This window comes from Vulpes vulpes, chromosome 8 (assembly GCF_048418805.1).
Source record: "Vulpes vulpes isolate BD-2025 chromosome 8, VulVul3, whole genome shotgun sequence".
Classification (NCBI taxonomy): domain Eukaryota; kingdom Metazoa; phylum Chordata; class Mammalia; order Carnivora; family Canidae; genus Vulpes; species Vulpes vulpes.
In genome coordinates this window covers 53,352,973-53,365,393 of record NC_132787.1, presented here as the reverse complement: position 1 = coordinate 53,365,393, position 12,421 = coordinate 53,352,973, and the positions used below count along the sequence as shown (strand labels likewise).

The following is a 12,421-nucleotide window of genomic DNA, read 5'->3' as shown; positions in this document are numbered from 1 at the left end:
GAATAGGTATTAAGTCTTCTTTATTTTTAGTAGACTTGACACACAATGTTACATACATTAATTTATTTAAGGTGTACAAGTATAGAAGATCTTTCCATTTGTTTGATTCATCTTCAGTTTCATCAGTGTTTTATAGTTTTCAGAGTACAGATCTTTCACCTCTTTGGTATTAACTCTTTGTTAAATGTTGGTAGAATTCACCTGGGAAGCCATCTGATCCTGGGCTTTTGTTTTGGGGGAGTTTTTTTTATTACTGATTTCTATTTTATTACTAGTAATTACTAGTAAAATCTGTTCAGATTTTCTATTTCTTCCTGATTCCGTTTTGGAAGATTATGTTTCTAAGAATCTATTTCTTCTAGGTTGTCCAATTTGTTGGCATACATTTTTTCATAATGGTCTCTTATAATCCTTTGTGTTTCTGTAGTGTCAATGGTTATTATTTGTCCTCCTTTATTTCTGATTTGATTTGAGTCTTTTTTTTTTTTTTTTTTTTTGAGGAGTCTGGCTACAGATTTATCAATTTCGTTGATCTTTTCAAAGAAACAGATTCTGGGTTCATCGATTTTTTTTTTTTCTATTTCATTTATTTCTGCTCTAATCTTTATTGTTTCCTTCTGCTAGCTTGTCTTTGGTCTTTCTCTAGCTCTTTTAGATGTATGGTTAGGTTGTTTACTTGAGATGTTTCTTGTTTCTTGAGTTAGGCCCATATTGCTATGAAACTCCCTCTTAGAATGGCTTTTACTGCAACTCAAAGACTTTGAACTATTCTATTTTCATTTTCATTTGTCTCCATGTACTTTTTTGTTTCCTCCTTGATTTCTTGGTTGACCTATTCGTTGTTTAGTAGCATGTTACTTGGCCTCCATATATTGACATTCTTTTATATTTTTTTCTTGTGATTGACTTTTAGGGTCATACCAGTATGGTTGGAAAAGATGCATGATATGAGTTCAGTCTTCTTAAATTTATTGAGACTTGTTTTGTGGCATAAGTTGTGATCTATTCTGGGGAAAGTTCAATGTGTACTTGTAAAGAATGTGTATTCAATGGTTTTTGGATGGAATGTTCAGTATGTATAGAATATAGTTCATCTGGTCTAATTAATGCGTTGTTCAATAAGGACGTGTCTTCCAGATTGCTGATCCAGTCTGCATCCTCTAATCGTTGACTGCCTCTAGTGTGTTTTTTTTCCTTTTTTTTTTTTTCAGTTATTAAATTCTTCATCTCTGACTGGTTCTTTTTATATTTTTGAAGTTCTCATTGGACTAATTCATTTTCTTCTTAAGTCCAGTGAGTATCTTTATGACCATTACTTTAAATTCTTTATCCAGGCATATTGCTTATCTCCATTTCATTAGATCTTTTGCTGTGATTCTGTCCTGTTCTTTCATTTGAGACATATTCCTCTGTCTTCTCATTCTGTCTAGCTCTCTGTTTCTGTGTATTAGAGGCTCAGCTCTGACTCCTGGTCTTGAAAGAGTGGCCTCGTGTAGAAGAAGGCACCAGAACCAGGTGCCCCAAGGGTGCCTCCTATATGGGTAGCATGCACCCTACTATTGTGGTTGAGTTGCATTTGCCTTAGTTGGCGTCAGTGACCTGCTTTGCCTGCTGTGGGCACCCTGGGCAGGGTTTGGTCCCTACACACCCAACTAAGAGACTCAGCTATTGGAACTGTGGGCACACTGATGTGGAGGGTTCTCTCTCTCTCCCCAGGGCTGTAGTCAATTTAGAGTGGTGCGGGTCCCTACTCAGTTTGCTTGCAGGCTGTGGTGGGGCAGGAACTGTTTTAAAGAGCCAACCCCTAAGGCAGGCAGGTCCCCAGGTGAAAGATGGGGCAGGGCATGTGGTGCCAGCAAGATAGGTAGAGAGTAGTATTAGTGCTGGTTCCCACAAGCATCTGGCTGTCTAGGCTGGGGGAGGAGAAGAGAAATGGTGCCCACCAGCACTTTTGTTCTTGAAGTCTCCTGAAGAGAAGACTCCCTGCCCCTCCAGCACATGTTGAGATTAGTAAATGAATATCCTTCGCATATACCCAAGCACTTTTCAAACTGCTATTTCTATACTCTTAAGCCAAGTTATTTATTCTAAATCTTTAAGAGCAGGGACTAGTTTTCTCTTGCCCTCTGACTCTCCCAGAATTAAGCCCTACTAATTTTTAAAGTACCTGGACTTAAGCCCTGCTGATTTTAAAAGCTCCCAAAATTAATACCTACTGGCTTTCAAAGCCACATGTTACTGGGAACTCATCATCTCACTGCCAGGGGTGTCTAGTTTGGGATCCATCCTCTCTGCTTCTCTGCTTGTAGTGTCCCTCCTATTTTTGGTTAGTCTCAGGGGGTTTGGCTCCCAGGTATGTAAGCCCCTCCACCCTTTTCAATATGGCTTCCTCTCAACAGTTAACTGTGGAAGGTCTGTTCTGCCAGTTTGCAGGCTGTTTTCAGACTTGCACCGAGGTAGCTATTCTCTTGATGTGAGAGAAGGTGAGCTCAGGAACCTCCTATTCCACCATCTTCCTGACACCCCTGCTTCATGTATTTTAAAGTTCTTTTATTTGGTACATTCATCTTTAGGATCATTTTGTACCCCATTTTGTATCATTTCAATAAATGATCCTTTTATTGTTCTGAAATGACCCTTTTAACCCCTGGCAATATTTTTTACTTTGAAATCTACTTTGATATTAATACAGACCTTCCAGCTTTCTCTTGATTAGTGTTAGCATAATATATCTTTTTCCATTCTTTTACTTTTAACCTATTTGTATCTTTATACTTAAAATGGTTTCTTGTAAGCAACATATAGTTGGGTCTTGCTTTTTTTATCCAATCTTATGGTCTCTGCCAGTTAATTGGCAGGTTTAGACCAGGATTCAGCCATCTAGAGCTCATAGGCCAAATCCAGCCACCACCTATCACTGTACATAAAGTTTTATTTGAACACAGCCAAGCGCATTCATCCACATATCATCTGGGGCTATCACTACGGTGATGGAGTTTACTAACCCCTAGTTTAGACTATTTACATGTAATGTGATTATTAATATGGTTGGATTTAAACCAACTGTGTTGTTTTATGTTTTTAATTTGTCCTATCCTTTCTTCCATTTTCCTTTTTTTCTGCCTTCTTTTGGATTAATTGGGTATTTTTCATAATTCTATCTAATCTCTTGTTGGCTGTAACTCTCTTTTCATTATTTTAGTGATTGCTCTTAGAGCATTCAGAAAACAGAGTGTGAATGACCCTGGAATTCTTGATTCTCTTACTCAAACTTCATCTACCAGAATGTTACCCATCTAACTTCTGTGAAATGAAGGTGTATGTATATACCATAGCCTTTTCTCCCTTTATTCTTTACAGAAAAGAACAATAGGGACTGGATAAGGACTTTTGTTTGTCTATATGTGAATAACCAAAATAAGTGTCTTATATATGATTTAGATTGAGAGTAGAATTGCATTTTTAGGAACATCCCACCTATAATATATGTTATATTGATTCATTATTTTAAGTCACTTTTTGAAATAGTAATTATTGAGATGCTCTAATATAAAGGTCCATGTCTTTGCAGGCAACCATTAATATCGTTTTTGACCGAGTTGGAAAAACTGATCCTGTCACAAGAGGCATTGAGATCACTGTGAATTATCTGGGGATCCAATTTGATGTGAGTTGTATCAAAATCTTAGTTTCTTTTTTATCTGCTGTAAATTAAAATTGTTAAGATTCTAATTCCTTACTTCATTCTGCCTTTGTTCTTCACTCTCCTCTGTTTTTTTTGACATATTCATATGGCAGATTTGTTAAGGACATAAAACCATAAGTGATAGCTGGTACTTATTACTGATTATTATTATTATTATTATTATCAATGTTGATTATTTCTGTAGCTCCTCCTCTGCTTTTCTATAGCCAGCTTCCCCTCCCCAGTTTTTTCCCCAAATACTGGGTACATGAGATCTCTGATGCATGAGATTTTCAAATCCAAAACTCACCTTTGATTCCTCTAGTAAAAAATTAATCACTAATTAGTGTTCCATGTTAGAAGTGAAATTATGTCTGCCGTAAAAAGCTATCAATTAATGTGAACTTTGAGCTAAAGATGGTAACTGTAACCTGTGCAGTTTTAATTCCTTTGCCTGTTTTATAATATCACTATTGTTAAACACACTTTTTTTTTGTATATGTTTTTATTGAGTTCAGTTTGCCAACATAGAGCATAACACCCAGGACTCATCTTGTCAAGTGCCCCCCCTCAGTGCCCATCACCCCATCCCCCCACCTACCTCCCCTTCACTACCCCTTGTTCATTTCCCAGAGTTAGGAGTCTCTCAGGTTCTGTCACCCTCACTGATATTTTCCACTCATTTTCTCTCCTTTTCCCTTTATTCCCTTTCACTATTTTTTATATTCCCCAAATGAATGAGAACATACAATGTTTGTCCTTCTCCGATTGACTTACTTCACTCAGCATAATACCCAGTTCTATCCATGTTGAAGCAAATGGTGGGTATTTGTCCGTTAAACACACTCTTGTCCCAATTTAAGTTTAATGTCTTTATTTATAGAAGAATACATTTTCCAAATACGTGCGTACGTGTTTGTGTGTGTGGCCAGTGAATCAACACTTTGGTAGTAAGACCAGAATCATGTTCTTAGTCCCTCTGAGGACCATTTAGCTGTGCTATGATTCTAGTAACAGACTGCATGCTACCCCCAGCCATCCATCTCAGCTGGATATTCTCCTAGTAGCTGGATAAAATGAAAATTAACCACAGCAAATTGAGCTTCAGTCTTTGAAAAACAACTCAAAGCACATGTTTTTTGATGATAGGTCAATAGTGTAAACTTTTTCATGTGAAGGAGCATGGTATCTTTCCTCCAGATAATTTATAAATTCTACCATAAAAAAGGCTTCACTATTCTGCATATGTGTTTTCTTTTCCTCTTTTAAAATTCTTACTGGTCTCAATTATTAAAGTGTTCTTCCTCATCAGTGCTTTCTGAAGCTATTTAAGTTGCTGTAGTGTCTGTATATTTCATCTATAATCCATCTGTATACTCCACGTATAATACCTTTTAGATGTTAGTAGTAGCAGTTCCCCCATAGATACTTTTCAGACCTGAATCCAGCACAGGGTCCCACAGTGAAGCAATCCAGGAGAAGAAAACAGTACTATCATGTAATTCAAGTGAAGGTCAACTGTTTATTTCCCAGACCATAGCTGAGAATATTTACATAGTCTTTCATTATAAAAAGAAAAATTTCTCTAAGTTTTGGATGATCAAGGGACTGTCATTCATGGATGTCAAAAATAATTTAGCTGCTAATTTCCTTCTAATCCATGCTTTTCACTTAACACATTGAAGCTGTGTCATTGGTTCTATCTGTTTCTTCAAATTGACTGGTGGTGTTTTCATCACTTCACTGCACTTGCTTGCTTCCATCCTAAGTTTTGATTAAATCTTCTTAGAAAGCTATCCACTGCAGTCTTCCTAGGTGCTGTAGTTGCCCCTTACTCATTTTCCTCCCACCCTAAAATTTTTTAAAACAGGTAGGGCCTAATGGAGTTCTCTCAGTCATGTAAGTGATCAGAATAGCCTTCACATGTCTCTCAACAGAGATTTCACACACACTTCTCCTTCCTTTTATGGTGGCAGGTGAAGTTCTGGTCTCAGCACATTTCCTTCATTCTGGTTGGAATAATCATCGTCACATCTATCAGAGGATTACTGATCACTCTTACCAAGGTATGTTGTATCACTAAGTTTAAATGGCTTACTATTTGTGATATTTCGTGTGACACCATGAGATAATTTTACCTAATAGAGATTTCAACCTTCTGAGATCTTACACAACAATTCACAAATATTTAAAAGACCTGCAATAAAGTTTTTTAAAAGTGAAACTGTTATATAAACTGATGTTGATGGGTTTACATAATACACCAATCAGTTGAGTGCATTTACCAAAGGTCATAGAATGAGATCATGGTCTGTTTGTTCACTGATACCGCATCGGCACCTAGCAGTAGAAACTAGCACATGGTAAGAACTCCAGAGATACTTGGAATGAACAAACAAGATAGGTATTTGAGGTTAGGGTAACTTTGAAAGTCACTTGTAAGGAGGACATATAAGTAGGAGAATCAGAATATTTGACTGTTTTCTGATCAACATAGAAAGGCTTTACAGAGGCAGAGGTAAATTTTCTCTTAGAGAAGAGGTGTAGGGATCCCAATATCCAAGAATTGTTTGAATGGAAGGAGTGAAGAGGTTAGGAGGAGAGAAGAGGAAAAGGGCTCTCCAGGCATATAGCACAATTTTGGAAAATGCTCAGGAGCCTAGTAATAATTATAAGGGCATGGAGTGGCCTGGAGTAATCTGTTTTAATGTTTTATAGTGATATGAAAGTCATGTGTATCACATAGTTTCTGGAAAATTTGACAGCGATTGGAATCCTTTCATGTCATAATGTAATTCTTAAAACCACCAGCTGTCCTTCTGGGGACATTACAGCTAGATCCTTTGCTCTCAGTCTCTTTCTCTTCTTCATGGCATTAATCTTATCAGTTGTTCTGTATTGGATTATTTGTGTGGAAGAGAAACTTTTAATTAAATGTTAACTATGATACTTCATGTTCGTGACACAAGAATCTAGCAGTGCTGAATGAATTCTCCCTTTCTTGACAGTTCTTTTATGCCATCTCCAGCAGTAAGTCCTCCAACGTCATTGTCCTGCTATTAGCACAGATAATGGTACGTTTCATGAACTAGTTTTATGCTTATGACTGTAAAATACCAGAAGTGTTTATACTTCTACGTATTTTAACAATTCCCTTTGGCCCTTCACCACATTCAGAGTGACTTCTGGATTAACTTACAGGGCATGTACTTTGTCTCCTCCGTGCTACTGATTCGAATGAGCATGCCTCTAGAATACCGCACCATAATCACTGAAGTCCTTGGAGAATTACAGTTCAACTTCTATCACCGTTGGTTTGATGTGATCTTCCTGGTCAGTGCTCTCTCCAGCATACTGTTCCTCTATTTGGCTCACAAACAAGCACCAGAGAAGCATATGGCACCTTGAACACGTGCCTGTTACAGACTGCGACAGGCCAATGGTGTCAGGATTTGGATGTAAGAGGAAAAAATGGAGGGGACCAGGGCGTAATCTTTTTTAAACAATTAAAATGCTGAGATAGCATATTCTACCCTCAGCTTATGCCTTCCTCCTCAGTGGATACTATGATCATGAGTAGCATTACCTAGAACATGAGAGTGTGAAGTAAACTCCAGCTAGCACTCAGCGGAGAGCATTCCATGGGGGTTTGAAGCTGGTGCAGCATCGGGACAAAGAGGTGGGAAAAAGCCAAGAAACTAGGTGGTGGGAATACACTGGAACCCTGGGGAAAGGGGCAGTCGCGGGTAGCTGTGCCAGACACCCAGATTTTCTGTTCAAGGCTCACAGGGAGGAGGTTATGGCTTTCCCTTAAGATTGACTATCATTAAAATCAGATTGTAACTCTTTGGCTTTATCTTCATTTTATCAAGGGTAGCTTGGTGTAGTGTGTTTATGCAATCTAACATGAGTTGGCATTCCCCTGCCAACCCCCGCCCCATTAAAATAACCAACAGGTTCTCTGTTCTTGTCTGGGGATAGGACAGTGTGCTACTGAAATCGATTCTATTGAGAGCATTCAGGTATATCATCTTTATTGATTTCCTTTTAAGTTAGTATCACCTGAGAATGAATTACTGTACATTCAATTTGCTGATGTTGCCTCGTTTTTTGTTGTTGTTTTTTTTTTCCTTCCATCTGCCCTTCATGCTGTGGGGGTAAAACAATGAATAACTGTTAACTGGAATAAGTCATTTTCCTATCCTAGACCCTACTCTCTCATCTGTCAAAGCAAAATGCTAGACAGTTTATAGAACACTGCGAAATGCAATTTGAGGAAAGCCATCCTGAGTTTTATTACCAGGAAGTCTCTAAGATCTTATGCTGAATTTTACTGTGGTTTGGGTTTCTAGAGGCAAAATGAAGGGTAAAGCATAAAAGCAAGTTTACAAAAAACAAAAGCACTATTAAGGTTTTATCAGCTAACAGGGAAGATTCAAGTATACTCGAGAGGCATTTTTAATGGCATCTATTTTAGCAATCACAACATTCTTACAAAAGCATAGTTTTAATAGGCTTATCTGCTCAGATATTTTATAGCAGTTCTCACATATACAGATTTATGAATCATCTTTAGTGCACAAGAAGCCTATAGAATTAAGAAATATCATCATATAGAGAAATGTAGTGAAGTTGAAGCTTGAAAGAAATCACATGTAAAGAATCTGGTTGCTGCCTTAAGTTGACCATAAATAAGCCATCTATTGCAATAGTCACCCCCAAGACAAATAACAACAGAAGACAGTCAAACATGATGAAGTGGTTCCCAGAGGAGTTCTTCTCTAATAGAGACAGTAAATGGGTGGCAGCTCATTCCTCGGGAAAGGATTTGTACTAAATACCCAGAAACAGCTGTCAGCCAAAGCCTTTATTTGCTTTCATCACATCTCTGTGTCTTCAGAATTGGAAGAAGAATGTGAGGCTGTACTGTGAGCCTGTGCAAAAGAAAACAAAGGATCTGTAAGTGCGAGAGTGTGAATGTCAGCAGTTGAATGACTTAAGGCAGGGAGTAGAGTCACTCACTAGAAGCCAGGTAACCTGAATTTCACACTTGGCTTTGTTTCTACTTTGCTGTTTGACAGACAGTAACAAATTTCTTAATGTCTGTATATCTTTTCTATAATTGCCTAGCCCTATAACTGACTTGCTATAGAAATAGAGAATTCTTTAAAGACAAGTAGAATGCTTTCTTTGCTAAGCAATCAAGAATGGAAGGTCAATGGCTATTGTGTGTGCTATGGTCTAAATGTTTGTATCTCCCCAAAATTCATATATAGAAATACTAATCCTAAGGTCAGGTGATATTAGGAGGTAGGACCTTTGGGGGGTGATTAGGTTATGAGGGCAGAGCCCTCATGATTGGGATTAATCCCTTATGAAAAAAAGTCCCCCCAGAGCTCCATATCCCCTTCTACCATGTGAGGACATAGCAAGAAGTTGGCCATCTCCCACCTGGATGAGGGGTTTTCCCCAGTCACCAGATCTGTCAGTGACTCATCAATTGATCTTGGACTTTTCACCTTTCAGAACTGTGAGAAATAAATGTGTGTGATTTATAAGCTACCCAGTCTATGGTCTTTTATTATAGCATCCCAAACTAAGTGTGTATTCATTAACAAGTAGTATTTAATTTATATGACCAATCTGTAAAATTAATGTAAATGGAGTAGAATTAAATATAACGGAAAGAAGAATGACATAAATCTTTTGGAGTTTTGGCTTTGCCGTTCATTTCCTTTATGAACTTGGCAAAAATATAAAAGACTTATCAAGGAATTTAATCCAGAGTAATGCTTTTTCCTATTAATAAAACATACATACCTGCCAATTATCTTAAAAAGAATGTCTCTAACCACTACCATTCAGTTTCAGGCTTACCATTATTAACCAGGCACTGTTTGAAGCACTTTAATAGTCTTAGTTAATAGGAAACAAACAGGGTTGCTGGAGGGGAGGTATCTGGGGGGGATGGGGTAACTGGGTGATAGGCATTAAGGAGGGCACGTGATAGAATGAGTACTGGGTGTTATATGCAACTGATGAGTCATTAAACTCTGCCTCTGAAACTAGTAATATACTATATATTAATTGATTTTAAACTTAAAATTTTTTTAATTAAAAAATAGTTAATATAATCCTAATAATCCTATAAACTATTCTTGCTTTACAAGTGGGGTAAGTGAGGCAGAGAGAAAATAAATCCATTTGCCCAAGGCTGTTAAGTGACAGAATCAGAATTTGTACACAGTCTGATTCAGGTTCTTCTGGTGGTTCCATTAATAATTTTGATACACTTTTATTAATTGATTTTTCTCCAGACAGTTACTGTCAACTCCATGCTATGAAAAAGAAGCTCGTCCTCATACCACTTCCTCTCCACCAAAATAATTTGACTTGCTTGTTCTCTTTGTAATTTTCCAGTATTCTAGGGAATGTGTGGTCAACACAGACCTGGGGTGTACTTATTAAGGACTTTATCATACCCTGATAGGTTAGATCACCAAAAGAAGTCTGTCACCACTCACTCGTTCTTTTGCCACATGTGACTTGAGCTCTGATTCTGCCAGTGTTTCTTCTTTGGAATCAGGAGTTTCATCCAGTGGATCAGCCATGGAAGAAACAACAGGGATTTTCTTAACCTGGAAATAATCATAGGCCTTCTTTCCACAGACCAAGAGTGTGACATTCTTCCCACTGCTCTGGATTCTGTCTACCACCTTCTCATAGGGTTCATCCACCACCTTTGCTCCATTCACTTCAATGATGATATCTTCATCCTCCAACCCTGCAAATTCAGCAGGGCTGCCCTTCTGTACCTAGGAAGAGAGGTTCTGAATTATCACTTCCTGACATGGATAAAGGAATTTAGTTTAGCTTCCCTTCAGAGGAAAGAGGAGTTTGAAAATGTACTCTTAACCATGTTATTTCTCCCTAAGGTACATTAGAAAGGTGCTCTAATGCTTTTCCACTTCTGAAAGATTCAACTTCCGTTCTCAAATGAATACCATGGTAGGAGGGGTCCGAGATGACAGCACAAAAAGACTCTGAACTCACCTCCTCCCGCAGACACCAAATCAACATCTACATAAAGAGCAATTCCTCCTGAAGAACTGAGGGCTAATTGAGCAGCTTTTACACAAAAAAGAATAGACCACAGAGAGAACAGCAGAAGAGATGGAGACACAGTAATGATGAAACCCCCCACCCCTGATGCTACAAACTACAGTAGGGAGAGAGACCACTGAGGAGTCTGCACACAGATTCCCCAGACCTGGGGCACAGAAAAATAGTAGCAGTTTAAAGAGCAACTAGACTAATCGAAGAGAACCAGTTGATTAACCCGAGAGCATCTGCCAAATGGTAGAGAAACTGCTGAAATTCTCAGGGGCACAGGGTATTAGCAAGTACCACTGTTAACATTCCATCTCCACCTTGATAATGCAAGATAAGCCCAGATGCTCTAGCCATCCTCAGCAAGCCCTGGGACGCTAGCCCACACCAGCTCAATGCAGGCCCACTATGGCACACACCAGGACACCCTCAGCTACCTCACCAAAGCAATCATGGCATAAAGCACTCCAAATCACCCCAGCCCATGCCTGCTTCAGCTATGCCACCAGAGCTGGCTCCACCCAAAGCTACTAGGCACCTGCAGTCTACACTGGGGACATTTCTACACAAGATCACTCCTTTAAGACAGGAAGATGTAGCTGTTTGAGACAGAGGAATATGTTTCAAATGAAAGAATAAGACAAAACAAGAATTGAACAAAATGGAGATAAACAATCAACCTGAGAAAGTTCAGAGTAATGGTCATAAAGATGCTCACCAGACTTCAGAGAAGAGTAAATGAATTCAGTAAGAACTTAAAGAAATAGAAAATATATTCTTTATCTCTGATTCATTCTTTTTTATAATTAAAATTTAAAAATACATGAGAGGGAATCAACAGATGATACACAACAAATCTAGTGATCCGGAAAGACCAGTAAGCACTCAAGCTGAACAACAAAAAGAAAAAAAATTTAATTGAGGTTAGGTTAAGGAATCTCTGGGACAGTAACATTCATGCCATAAGAATCCCAGAAGGAGAACAGAGAAAGGGACAGAAAGCTCTTTTTGAAGAAATAATAACTGAAAACTTCCCTAATCTGGGGAAGAGACAGACGTCCAGGAGAACCCCAAGCAAGCTGAACCCAAGAAGGAACACCAAGACCTATAACAATTTAAATGTCAAAGATTAAAGATAGAGAATCTTAAAAGCAGCAAGAGAAATGCAGCTAGCTACCTATAAGGGAAATCTCGTAAGGCTATCAGCTGATTTTTCAGTAGAAACTTTGAGATTATATATCCATATAACATATAGACAAATATATGCCATTCCCCCTCTGGCCTGCAAAGGACCAAAAGAAAAAAACCTACGTGCAAGGATGTTCTACCCAGCAAACTCATTTCCAGAATTGAAGGAAAGAGACAGTTTCCCAGACAAAAGTTAAAGAAGTCACAACCCCTAAACCAAACTTACAAGAAATGTTGAAGGGCCTTCTCCAAGTGGAAAAGGGCATAACTAGAAGAAAATTATGAAAGGAAAAAATTTCACCAATAAAAGAAAACACGTAAAGATAGTAGATCAATCACTTATAAATCTAGTGTGAAGGTTGAAACACAAAGGTAGTAAAACCAATTATATCAAATAAATAAGAGATTTATAGAATAAAAAGATGCAAAATAAGACAC

At 38.1% G+C, this 12,421-nt stretch overlaps 2 protein-coding genes across 6 annotated transcripts in view; one reads left to right on the top strand and one right to left on the bottom strand.

Annotated features, from left to right (window-relative positions):
* Nucleotides 1-9,247, top strand: part of GPR89A (G protein-coupled receptor 89A) — a 59,005-nt gene extending 49,758 nt beyond the window's left edge. For both annotated transcript variants that reach the window (XM_025982961.2, XM_025982962.2), the window contains 4 exons: nucleotides 3,572-3,667; nucleotides 5,662-5,751; nucleotides 6,694-6,759; nucleotides 6,887-9,247. In XM_025982961.2, coding sequence (XP_025838746.1) covers nucleotides 3,572-3,667; nucleotides 5,662-5,751; nucleotides 6,694-6,759; nucleotides 6,887-7,093 — 459 coding nt within the window. In that variant the 3' untranslated portion in view covers nucleotides 7,094-9,247. The remainder of the gene's footprint in view (nucleotides 1-3,571; nucleotides 3,668-5,661; nucleotides 5,752-6,693; nucleotides 6,760-6,886) is intronic.
* PDZK1 (PDZ domain containing 1) overlaps nucleotides 7,703-12,421 on the bottom strand; it is a 35,137-nt gene continuing 30,418 nt past the window's right edge. For all 4 annotated transcript variants that reach the window (XM_025982959.2, XM_072766713.1, XM_072766712.1 and 1 more), the window contains 2 exons: nucleotides 10,210-10,500; nucleotides 7,703-8,619 (listed from right to left, as the gene is read on the bottom strand). In XM_025982959.2, the coding sequence (XP_025838744.1) occupies nucleotides 8,566-8,619; nucleotides 10,210-10,500 (345 nt within the window). In that variant the 3' untranslated portion in view covers nucleotides 7,703-8,565. The remainder of the gene's footprint in view (nucleotides 8,620-10,209; nucleotides 10,501-12,421) is intronic.